The following is a 13,300-nucleotide window of genomic DNA, read 5'->3' on the forward strand; positions in this document are numbered from 1 at the left end:
ATCTAATTCTTTATGACACTAGGATAAATACCGAATACATTAGAATAGATGAGATTCCAAAGAGAGTGGTAATGCCACTCATGCGTGTCCTTGGAAGTTTGTTTCCCATATTGTGTTAGTCTCTTTTATCATCTTAGATATTAGATATAAAATTCAATTATGGATGAACACAAATCTTCTCTTGAAAAATTTATCTTTTCGCAAACTATAAAATAATATTTATATATTTTTAATAAATTTTAGGAAAGATTAAAATTTTAGAAAAGATGATTATCTTTTCACCGAATTTAAGGGAAACTTAGTATCCTTTTACCTCATAAAATAAGAAGGGAAGAGGTCGTCATGACATGATAATGATGGCAAATTTCAAAGCCTTCAAAAAAAGACGGAGGGAAGGTTAAAAAAAATAAAAACGAAGGGACTGTTATGTAATTAACCAAAAAATTGAATGCAGATAGGTGATGGGAAGCAGGCCCCTTGGCCTGCTTGACTTAATAGTTATTCTTCTGTTCTTGTGGAGGGAATGCAAGGAAGACGTTTTGAGATGACATTGCAGACACAGGGAAGAGAGAGAAACAGGATTCCATAGGAGAATTACTCGCTTGATTGAGGGATTGAAGTGTGGGTTTCATTACGAACTCAATGAATGTTCGATTTATTTTATTCTCTCTTCTGATCCCTAATCTCTCTCTCTCTCTCTCTTCACTGTAGTTCTTTCTCCATTTCTCTCTGCGCGTGTGCGCAAGTAAATTCGTAATAATTTGCATGTGATGTTTCTTTGATTTTCTCACGGAAAATGTGATTTTTTTGTGTGTGGGTTAATTTATCAGGAAATTTCTGGTTCAAATAAAGAAATATGGGTTTGATTTCGGGAATTTTGATGGGGACGATATTTGGGATTGCATTGATGGCCGGATGGCGTCACATGATGCAGTACCGAAGCACCAAGCGCATCGGGAAGGTGTAGTAGTTTTGAGATTCTTTTTAAAAATTTACGATTCATTTGCTGATTTTTTTTCATTAATTTTAAGCTTTGTTGGGTTTTTGATTTTCAAAATTGAGGTGTTTGGGCTTTAGCTGTTTAGTCATTTCTAACACTACAGTGATTCCGGGTTTCTTGCACTCCTAACTAACTGATTTTTATGGGAAGATCAAAAGGCAAGTTTGTGACGGTGAGTTGCTTCATTTGGACTTGAAATTTTGGGATCGCTGAATTAGCTGGAAGTCTCAGATGGAATTAGTTGTGTGGGCAAGAACAGGCAGTTAATTGATTCTTATCCTGCTACAGCAACTAATTCCCAAATTGGACGCTGTTATAAAAATCTTGAGATCGGCTAATTTCAGTACAAACCTAACATTTCTTGGAACAAGGGAGGAAGGCCGGAAATTGGAAATCCATAGGAGTTTGGATAAGAATGTCATACATTTTGAACATCTTTCAATCCTTCTGGGTCTGGTGTGGCACCTTGATGTGCCTTATGGAGACATAGGTGGGGTGTCTTCACTCAGGTGCTGCCTAAGTGAGTGGCTTCTGCAGAGTGCCAGAGGCACTAGACCAAGGTGTGTGCCTCACTGAATGTAAGGACCTTTATTTTTACAAGATGCTCGAAATATAGACAGCTCAAAAGTTTTTCTCACCAGGCCCAATTGCTTTATAAAGTCTCCGGTGAGTTGTCTTCACTTCCTTAGCCAAGTGACTGCCCTGTGCAAAGGTGCTAGGCCTCAGAGGGTGGGCCTTACTAATGATAAAAAGCTTAGTTTATTTTTACTGAATGCTCTAAATATTGGCAACTGAGAGTTATGTTAAAGGGGCCTACATGGATGCTCTCTCTCTCTCTGGTATAATTGCTGAACCTGTCATTTATATTGTTTCTCTTTCTTCTGCCTAGTTGCACATGACTAGCATTCCATTGTTTAAACATATAATCTTTTTGTGGATCTCACTAGGCATAAAACAAATTATTTATAGAATTTTGTGATTGTTAGATGAGTGACAGGATTGATGATGTAGAAATTAGTGCCTCAGGCCAGTGCTTGTTTGGTACCTAATGCCTCTAATAACATTGTATCATGGTGCCTTAATGGTTTCTTTTGCATTTAGATTTTATAACTATATTGACTGAAGGAACCTTTATTTTGTGCAGAATGGGCTCTATTAGTAGGATAGATGGCTTTATTGAGCTAAGCTCATGAACACTAAAATCTTTTTGCCATCTTTGTGATCATCTTTGGAAAGAATTCTGGGAAGTCAATTACTTGATGAAAATTAAGCAAACTTGAGTTCTTAAACTCAGAGGAATGTCCACGACTAATATGCAAACTTCCTTTTGTTGAGATTTTGATTAAAATGAATGACTTAGCTTGAAGATAGGCGTCGCCCTCTATTTATAATACAAATCAAATACATTCTAATGATAATAATACCCTTACCACTGCCCTATCCAGTATTCTACTCAAAACATCCGCTACAAGATGTCAAGAACAAACAAAAAAAGGGATAAAGGGTCTCCTTGTCTAAAACCCCTTGAAGTGCCAAACCAATATTTAGGCTCACCATTCACAATTGCCGAAAACCACACATTAAACAAACAGTCCCTGACACAACGATGCCAATGCACACCAAAACCCTTTCTCGTAAGAACTCTATCCAAAAAACTCTAGCTCACTCTTTTGTGACAAGGAATTTTTTGTGGCATTTTTGCATTTGCACACATTGTGGTGAGGACAGTCATACTAAGTGCTGTTGGGATCTCCATGGAAATCTACTTCGGCCAATAAATCTCTTGCTGAAGGTGATTCTACTTCAAGTGCACCTAGCCACTCGACTGAGGAGTTAAGTCCATCATATATTGTGTCTTGGCAAGAGTATAACAATCTTGTTCACATGGTTCAACAACTCTGAACTTAGTCTTCACCTTTAGTTTGAAGGGAAGGCATCTATTGATGCTGTCCCCAATTTGTTGGGTAAGTCTAGAGGTGCTCTAATTCAATAGTTCATGATCCTACATTTGGATTGCTTGCAATCTTGACTCTTTACCTTGGAGGGGTACTTATGAGTTTATTGTAAATGCCAACTTTACTTTTAGTAGGCATTTTATGAAGAATCACACACTTTCAAATTTTTTTTGCTGCAACCAACTTTAAGACAATGCTATGCAATAACTTTGCGCAAGGATTTTGTAGCTTTGAAAAAATGTTTTACTTTGCACATGGATTTGATGAAATGTGCAAACTAAGGATGAGATATGAAAGGACATTTTTGTTTTCCTCTTATTGTGTTAATTATATTTCTTTTTTAGGACTAAGTTTGTAATAGTAATATTGCTTTTTGGATATTACGAATGTAGTAGTGGCTAATAATTTGTTTAAAAAATTAATATAGTTATGCGTATACCAATTCTAATTTAGGGAATTTTCGATGACCATACAAAAATCTGGTTAATTTCAAAAATATATATGCAATGACTAATCATACAATTTGTAGAATTTCATTTTATAGCTTAAATCATTATTATCAGTAGTTGAAATTTGCATCTTATTGTGCTAACAATAATATTGGATAATTTACTAAGAGTTTGATTCTTCTTACCTAAGGAAATATTAATTATTAGGGCAAAAGACACTTACCTCCCCTAAGGTTTGGCAAAAAGATAGGGACTTCTCCTAAAGTCTCAAAAATTCCATTAATCTCCTCTGAGATTTCAAAAATGCCACAGACCACCCTTGAAATTTGAAAAAAGACACAAATTTTTCCTAAAAAAACTTGCCTTTTTGTAAAATATGAGGTGAGGTTTGTGTCTTTTTGGCAAACCTCAGGGGAAGTCCCTAGAATTCTTGAAACCTCAGGGAAGGTCCTTGGTATTTTTGAAATTTCAGGGGAGTTCAATGTAGTTTTGGCAAAACTCGAGGGAGGTTAGACTCTTTTTCCTTAATTCTTATTTATAACATAAAATATGTCCCACATGCAACACATGTGCCCATAACTAGTTGATTATAAAATATGAAAGCATTTAGTAGAAGAAGCCTATCAAAAAAAAAAAAAGAACAAAAAAAAAAAGAAAAAAAAGAAGAAAGATATGGGATGTAGGTTTGTCTGTATTTGCTATCATTGTAGCCTATAATGTGTTCCTGTTCTTATTATTTGTTCAATCATTGTATACCTATGTGCTGTCCATAAGGTGGTGGATCTACATTCTGATAGTTTTTTATGATTTTCCCAGCTTTATGAGAATGATATGGTTACATAGCTGTGCTTATCTACATGCCTTTTTATGGTAAATTTTTTTTGACTGACTATAGCAGATGCTGCACGTGATATGATATTATATATTATGCTTTTCTCTCACAGGCAGTTGATATAAAGCTTCTTGGGTCCCTCAATAGGGATGATCTGAAGAAAATTTGTGGCGATAATTTTCCTGAATGGATTTCTTTTCCTGTGTATGAACAGGTTAGCTTTCTTATTGCGCCATTGTCAATAAAGCTCTGAATGGTAGCATTTTCCTCCTTTTCCCCTTTTTGACAGCTTTCAGCCCTATGCATGATTTTTGACATTTTTTAAAGGTTAGCTTTAATGTTTTTGCTACTTGGGATAATGAGATTCAAGTTGGATTAGAAATTAGAAACTAGTAATTCATGGTTTCCATTTTTCATTTGCTTTGGTGATACCCAGCTACAATGAGATTTTATTTATGTCATTTAAACATAGCCATCAGTTTGCCACTTTTTTGTTTTGTGTTTCTGAAGTGTTTTATGATCATAGAATGCCCATAAGGGAAAAAAGGAAAATTCATGACTGCAAGACCGATGATGTCATGCAGGTCATCGCTAAGCCACCTAAGAAAGTGTGTGCAGATAATGTGTATTTCAAATAAGGATGCTGAGGATGGATGGATACAGAATGAAAGATATAATAATTACTATTGGCTGCACACACAGCTATGGAAAGTGCCTTGATTGGGGTGAAGTCATGAAGGGCACTTTGAGGACAAGATGACAACCAAGAAGAATGTGGTGAAAAGATTTAATAGCCAGTAATATAGAAAATATGTAGCCTCAAGACTTTGTTTGACTGACAAGAAAATATTTTCCTTAAAAATGTTTTTTGTTTTGTTTTTGTATTTAAAGTATTTTCTGTTGTGTGGTTGACAGTTGCTGTTAAATCAATTATTTTCCTCCATACACTGGAAAATAACTTGCCTTCGTCAATGAAAAAAATCCTTTTCTGTTATGATGTTTAAGCTTCTGAGAATTTAGCAAAATATAAAATTGGGTTTTTTTCTCTATTCTAGATATGGTTTTAAATGCATTGATCAAAACTCATATCATAAAAAAATAAATAAAAATAAAATTACAATAAATTATTTTCTGACTTTACCTTTTTCTTCAATATGCTTGTCATGTTAAAATAATTCATCAAAAGATTTAGCATGTTGGTTTTTTTTAGTATTATATTTAATTATGAGATGATATATATATATGTATATATATATTTTGTAATTTTCATCCAACTAAATGAATCTAAATAGATTAGAATGGAGAAATCATGTACGACTTTGGAAACTATAAAGCCAATATGGCTTAGTTTCATACTCATGATAATAACTTATTTCTTTTAGAAAAAAGTGATGTAGGATGGAGAGAAGGATAAACTGAAGAATTGGGAGATTGATGGTGAGATAGGGATGGAAAAGTGAGAAAATAGGGAGAATGAGAAAGAGGCAGGAGGAAGGGGATATCTGTGGATGTCAACATCTAAGGGTAGTGCAGAGAAAGAGGCAGGAGGAAGGGGATACCTGAGGATGATAACATCCAAGGTTAGCACAGACTCAATTGAATTTCAATTCAAATACCCCTTTGGCCTCTGTGTGTGAACAACAGAGTGGAGGCTGTCCATGGATGCTGATGTGGATGACATTTTCTTCCAATTTTTTTGCCTAAGTATGCATCTCATTAAATAGTTTAATAGTTAATTTGATCAAGTGTTTAAAATGTATTGATTTTTAATTAGTTTTTCTAAATTCTTAGGCTTATATATAATCATTAATTGTTACTTTTAACATCTTTGACTTTCAGAGTGTCTCGATCTTAAGAGATCCCATGGTAATTTTCATGGCTCATCACTATCATATATTTTAATGTAGCATAAAATTTTCCCCTTGCTTTGCTTTTACTTGTGAATTTTTTGAGTATAAAGACGAAACCAATTGTTTCTTTGCTAAGGGAATTCTGCAGTAAAGGTCTGATTGTAGTGGAGCACTGGACATGATTGTGTAAGCATGATTATTATTCTATTATAATGTCATGCTGCATTAAAAGGGGTAGGCTTAAATGGGCGAAGATGGAGAATCATAGCACTGAGTTTTCCATGGGATGGTTGATGGTAGGTGGAGGAAAAATGTGATTAAAGAGTTGGAGACCAATGGATGAGTTGTTGTTAGAGATCAGGAGGTCATTGTGGAGGAGGTTTCTATTTTTTATAGGAATCTGTACTCAGAGAAGGTTTTGTGCTGTCCTATGATTGGAAAATTGGTTAGGGCCGTGTTTGGGGTGTGAAGTTAGGGTGGCCTTTTGAAGAGGAGGTTAAGATGCCACTGTTTGGCATGCCAGTTTTTTAGATTTTTATTGTTATATTTCATTATTAATTAGTATGTTATAGTAAGTAATAAAATAGAATAATCTATTTTCTATTTAAAAATTATGATTATTTTTTTAAAATATTTTAAATAAAAATAATTAATATTTTCTAGTTAACAATTTAATTAGAAATTATTCTAATTAATAATTTTAATTAATGTTTAAATAATTTTTTAGATAAAATAATATAAGGTTAGTTTTTAGTTTAACAATAATCTTGTTTTATATGTTTATAACATATGATTATCATGTTAATTTATTTTAAATATAATATTATTGACTAAAATTTAGTCCTAATTTAAATTAAATGGCTCTTGCCATGGGGATGTTGATGGCTTTGTGGTGGCAGCTGCATCGGTGATGGAGATGGTGATGGCTCATGGAGCGAGGAGGCAGCGGCAGTGGTGTCAATGGCAGAGATGGAGAAGGAGCTGGGGTTCACTGCTATTTTGTGAACCACCATGATATACGAAGGAGAGGCAGTTGCATGAAGGACAGGGGATGCAGTGGCAATGGCAATGGTGGTGATTGTGGAGCCAGAAAAAGGGGGGAGGAAGGGAGAAGATGCTCTGTGCTGCACTTGCTCCATGAGAGGGAGAGAGGGGAGGAGAATTTCTTAAAATTACCAAACTACCACAGAAGTTCAGCTTAATTACAAAAATACCACCGCATGTGGGAGGGAGGGAGGGAGATGCTTTGTGCTACGAAGGGAGGAGGGAGGAAGGGTGGGAGAAGATGCTCTGTGCTGCAAAGGGAGGGAGGGAGAAGATGCTCTGTGCTGTGATCGCTCAGTGAGTGGGAGGGAGGGGAGGAGAATTTCTTTAAATTACCAGACTGCCGCAGAAGTTCAGATTAATTACAAAGATGCCACCGCATGTGAACAGTACCACTTTTAAGTGGCCAAAAAGCTATGTGGATTTGCATCTCAAAGCTCACTTAAGATCTTCTTAAAAAAAGTCACTTTTTGCAATGAGTGCTTGTTATAGTACAAGTAGTTGAAAAATGTGGGCAATAAGACCAACCTAGGACCTCCTAGAAACCACGGCTTGGATACCATGTTAGGTTAGTACCTAAAAGTTTAAGCTATTAGATTGAGCCAACAATGTATTGATATAGTTTTAACATAGTTCTATGCTAATGGAGTGATTCCTAGGAATATGAATTCCACTTTCATTACTTTAGTGCCTAAGAATGATCGTTTAGTCAAGGTTAGTGACTTTTGGCCTATGAGTTTGATAATGAGTCTATGGTCTTAAATTTCCACAAAATTATCGAAATTTCCGATTTCCGTCATATTCGAAATCGACATGGCATTCGATTTCCATCTTGAAATTTTTGGTCGAAATCTCATCGAATCATCCAAAATTTATCAAAATCTTGAAATTTTACCGAAAATTGTCAAAATGTTAACTATACGGTGAAGTTACATCAGAATTCAAATGAGAAATTTAGGAGTGAAGTGAATTCTATCTTAATTTATTTTATTTATTTTATCGAAACAAAAAATTATAACAAGTGCTTTCGAAATTATATGAAAAATAACTTAAAGTAACATTTTATTTAACCATTCATGTCTAAATTATCATTGTTTGTATAATATATAATATTTAAATGATTTATGAATTTCATTTGTATTAATGGAATATGTTTAATGTACATTATCTTACAAATATGTTTGATACACATACTATTTTACAACTTTTCCACCTCATATAAAACATATATGAATTTAATTTGTAATATATTAGTCCTAAAACTTATATTATTATGTTTGTTAACCATTTCTAAAGTTTCAAAAAGAATTCCATGCTTTACTACTAATATCCGTTATTTTTTCAAATCGAAATCGAAATTGACATTGAAATCAAAATTTCCGTACTTTTGGAGCTTCGAAATTTGAGTCGAGATAGAAATTTAAGACCTTGAATGAGTCTTTTTGAGATTATTGTAAATGCCCTTACTAATAGGCCTCTAGAAGTGATAGGGGATACTATTTCTTGTTCCCAATATTCTTTTGTTGGAGGCAGAAAAATTTTAGATCATGTCTAGTTGTTGATGAGGTTGTCGAAGAAACTAAGAGGAGTAAAAAGAAGGGCTTGGTGTTCAAATCAAATTCTGGGAAAGGCTTATGAAGGGGTGAGTTAGCTTCTTAGAAAAAGCTTTAGTTAGGAAGGATTTTGGTGACATGTAGAGGGTGGATTACTGGATTAGTGGTTGTCTTTCCACTACTTTTGTAGGGACAATTAATAGAGAGCCCACTTGGTTTTCTATGTCTAAAAGGGACAAGACAAGGGGATCTTTTATCCTGTTTCATTTTTGTTTATCTTGCAACTGGGTTGCCTAGGATAATTGAGAGGGCAATTGTTAGATTTTTGTTTAGGGTTTGCAGTAGGTCAGATACTGTGGTTGTATTGCACTTACAATTTGTGGATGATACTATTTTACTTTTATTTGATGATAGCCCTTTTGTATTTTTCTTACTATTTTGCAGCTTTCTGAGTTGGCCTCAAGGCTTAAGGTTAATTTTTGTATTGTGGAAGGGCATTTAGTCCATAGATGTGGGGTGTTGGCTAGGTTTGTCGGCTGTGGGGCGTTGGCTAGGTTTGTCGGCTGTGGGGTGTTTGTCCTTTAACTTATTTAGGAGTTCCTTTAGGTGGTAGCCCTTGCTTGGCAAGTGGGATCCTGCTGTTGCTAAGGTTTCCAAACATCTTGATAGGTGGGAAGACAATCTTTTTCCTTTTTTTTTGGGGTTGGGGGTGGGAATCATATTATGAGATCCTGTGGTTGCTAAGGTCTCCAAACATCTTGATAGACAGAAGGGAACTATTTTTCCTTAGGGGATTACATTACTTTAATTTGGCTTGCCTTTCATTGTTCGGGTTGCAGATAATTTGGAGAAGATTATGAAGGTGGAGAGGTTTTAGGGTGGGGGGTGGGGGGGAGGAGAAGAGAGATCATCTTGTTAGCTGCCTTGGGGGGTGGTGATGGGTTGGGGGTTAAGAGTGAAAGGGGGTGCTTGGTCTGTTACCTTGGCTGGTGGGAAAATGTAATTATTCTCTCCGGCACAAAGTAAGCAAGAGAAAACTTGGCCTGCATGATAATGTGTGGGGTGCTATAGAAGTGACTCAATAAAGCCCATGGAAATTCATTTCGCACGTATTTCCTCTTTTCCTTGTACTAAAGAGGGAGATGGTAGTTGGGTTCATTTTTGAGAGGTTCTTTGGTTAAGGGAGCAATGATTTACAGTTGGCTTCACTTTTTCTCTCTCTTTATACCATAATGCACCCATTTCTTTTTATTTTTTTGTGTGGTTGATGGTCCCGCTTCTTGATATTTTCATTTTTATGGAGATATTAATAATAGGGAAGTGGAGGAACTTTCTTCTTTTCTTTTGTTCTTGGATTCCTTCCCTTATTCCTATAGCGTGGTTCTCAATATTGGACTTTGGGGGCTTCTGGTGTTGTCATGCAATTCTTTTTATATTCACCTGAGGTGTTGTCTCATGGATTTCTTTTTATACAACCCTTAGTTTTGTCTCGTCCCATTTGTGGAAAGCTAAGATTCCTTTTAAGGCTAAGGCTTTTGTGTGGATGGGATTTTTAATAGAGTTAACACCAACAATCTATTATAGATCAGAAGACCATATAAAGCTTTGTCTTCTTATGCGTGTTTGATATAATATGCTAGTGGTGAGATGCTTGCTCATGTTTACCTTTATTGTATTGTGGCTTGGACTTTGTGGAGCAAAGTTCTTGTTCTATTTGGAGAGTGTTGGGATTGTCATCTCTCTTTAAAAGATTTCTCGTTGATCGCTTTTGGGAGGGTAACAGTGTGAGGGAATTGTTGTGGTGCACAATTTTATCCATTTATTGTGGCGCAGCGTTGGTTGGAAAGAAGTGCTTGTATTTTACTATTTTCCAATATCAGATATCATTGTGATTTGATTCGGTTGTGTTTTTTGCTTTTTGTGGTTTTATTTGTCATGTTGCTTGTATTTTACTATTTTCCAATATCAGATATCATTGTGATTTGATTCGGTTGTGTTTTTTGCTTTTTGTGGTTTTATTTGTCATCTTGCTTTTGGAATGTGGGTTCTATTGATATCTAGTGTGATTGGTTGGCCTTGTTAGCTTGATTTTGTCATCTTTTTCTTCTTTGTATTTATTTTATTTTCTCCTTTTTACTTTTTCGTTTTATTTAGAAGCATTTCTTATTCTCCTTGTATTTTCTTTCTTCTCTTTATATATTTTTTATATAAGAAAATAATGTTGTGATTCCCCATTTTATGCATGATGTGCAAGTTGAAGAGTCTCTTTTTTTTCTTGTTGCATTGGCGGGAGAAAAGGTGGGGGTGGGGCACTTATTTAGATCATAATCATGGTTCAATGTAGCGGTAGCTGGTTATGTAACTAGCTGATGTTACATAACACGTGTAACATCTGTGATTTTTTCAAGTAGAGTCTTATTTATATCAATTTGTTTGAATGTTTTAAGCTGTTAACCCTTCTTAAAGAGAGTTTTAGTGCATTTTGGATCCTTTAGTTCAATTTATTAATGTTGTTTTGTTAGGGCAATAAATTTTACAGTTATTTTAAATCTGCTATATAGAAAATTTTATAGATACATACATACATACATACATACATACATACATGTATGTTTACCTTTTTCATTAATATTATGTGATTACTTAATTAATTAAAAAAAATATACTCCATTAATCTATTAGGCACATTAGACATACAAATAATACAATAAATCAAAAAAGTTGTATTATTTTATTTGTAAAAGTAATAAAAATCTAATAAATTTAGACAAATAAGGTATATTTAAAAAAGCAGCCTAGTGCATGAAAATCCTGTGTATGTGGGGCCCGTGGAAGGGGTGAACCACAATTGGTCTATAGTGTGCAAGCTTAACTTGCATTTTGTGCAAGAGATTGTTTCTACACCTCCAACTTGTGACGCTCAGGTCGCACGATGACAACTCAATTGTTGTGCCAAGGTTTCCCTTCAATTATAATATAAGCTTTAAAATTATAAAATATAATCATAAATTTATCATTAAATAAATTATTAAAAATTTGAACACATAAAAACTAGAAGGAAAAGAAAGTTGAAGCTGAGAATATAAAAAGGAAATGTCAAATGACTAATATCATCCAAAGAATAAAATTTTCAGCAAAATAGTGTTCATATCTGACTGTTAATTAATGCATCTCTTGTGAATATTAATAAAAATAAATGATTTTTGTATCATTATTGTCCTATAATCTCTTCCCTCGCCACATAGGTGATTGAGAATGACTTATAAAAAGGAAAAGATAAAAAAAGAGAAGAAAAAGTAAACGAAAAAGAATTTTTGCCTTAACAGTGCTATTGTGGTTATATAATGGCCGTAGGAATAAAAACGTTCGGTACAATTGTGAATTTTCTTCTCATTGGTTCAATGTCGTGTATTGATATCGCGAACCTAAAAACCACGTTACATAATGGTCGCAGCTACTATTTAAAACTATGATCCTAATAACTTCGTATCTGGCTTGTGTGTCTTTGTCTGTATAGCCCATGACCATACTAAAAGTGTTAAAGCTTGATACACATTGTTGGCCCACAACCTAACAGCTTCAGGCACTGGTAATCTAACATGGTATTAGAGTTAGTATGGTTACTTGTAGCTCCTAGGTTATAGTCTTGTTGTCCACGTTTATTGTATGGGGTTTAAAAATTATTGTATTCCTTGAAATGGGTGTTATTTATTGTTTGTTTATCTCTCCACGTGCTATTGGGTCCCATGTCCGGGGGGGGGGGGGGGGGGGCGTTAAAGCTTGATGCACATGGTCAGCTGACAACCTAACAGCTTAAGCTTTTAGCTAAAGTGGTAATCTAATAAAAATTTTGAGTTTTGTCGACACTAGATTCCATCTAGGAATGCCAATAAGGGGTTTGCATGATCTTCCAAACAAGAAAACCGAAGGGAAAGTAAGATTCTAACTAAGAAAAACACAAAAATTAGAAAGCGGAGTCGTCACCTTGTTTTTTGAAGAAGGGAAAACAAAGAAAAAATCCAGAAAGATGTACAAAATAGAGAATGAGTTCAGGAGTACAATTGTGCATAAAGAAGGTGCCAAGGTGGTTGATTAACCATCCTAAGGAGAATTAGTCAACTAGAACTCCTATGGACACCCATTCTAAGGTTTGTGTGTGCCTTAAAACAAGAAGAATAATAGGTGAAATCGGTTGTGTAACAATGTATCCAAATCAAAGACTCTTCTTTGACGAAGGGTCGGCCACTAGAACTTGAAGCCTCTTCTTGCTTGCAACAACTTTCGGAAGAGACTTTGTTCCACCATTGCGATTCTTGCGAACTGATCCCTCTCTTGACGACAACGACTCCATCGTTGCAACTCTTCTTCATCCCTGTAGATCAGTTGCAAGTTTGTGGGTTTGACAAAGTCTATCATGTCACAACCCAGAGTTGTTTTTTGGCCAGCGATTTGAAGAAGGTTTCTTCACACTTTTAGCAGATTCGAACCTCTCCTTTTCGAAGAAGCCCTCTTTTGTTGGAAGGGGGACCTGTGAACTCAGAAGACCTAGCTCCTGATAATCTGATGAAGTGCTTTCTCAGCCTAAATTTGTGACACTCTGCCTTCCCATTTATGAGC

At 35.0% G+C, this 13,300-nt stretch overlaps 1 protein-coding gene across 2 annotated transcripts in view; it reads left to right on the top strand.

The window, feature by feature from the left end:
* The first annotated feature begins 408 nt into the window (after positions 1 to 408).
* LOC131167045 (calcium-dependent lipid-binding protein) overlaps positions 409 to 13,300 on the top strand; it is a 100,300-nt gene continuing 87,408 nt past the window's right edge. The window contains exons 1-3 of one of the 2 annotated variants that reach the window (XM_058125800.1): positions 409 to 621; positions 831 to 961; positions 4,349 to 4,450. In XM_058125800.1, coding sequence (XP_057981783.1) covers positions 857 to 961; positions 4,349 to 4,450 — 207 coding nt within the window. In that variant the 5' untranslated portion in view covers positions 409 to 621; positions 831 to 856. Of the gene's footprint in view, positions 649 to 830; positions 962 to 4,348; positions 4,451 to 13,300 lie in introns of both variants that reach the window. The other variant, XM_058125799.1, reaches the window with a different exon arrangement.

This window comes from Malania oleifera, chromosome 10 (assembly GCF_029873635.1).
Source record: "Malania oleifera isolate guangnan ecotype guangnan chromosome 10, ASM2987363v1, whole genome shotgun sequence".
Classification (NCBI taxonomy): Eukaryota; Viridiplantae; Streptophyta; class Magnoliopsida; order Santalales; family Ximeniaceae; genus Malania; species Malania oleifera.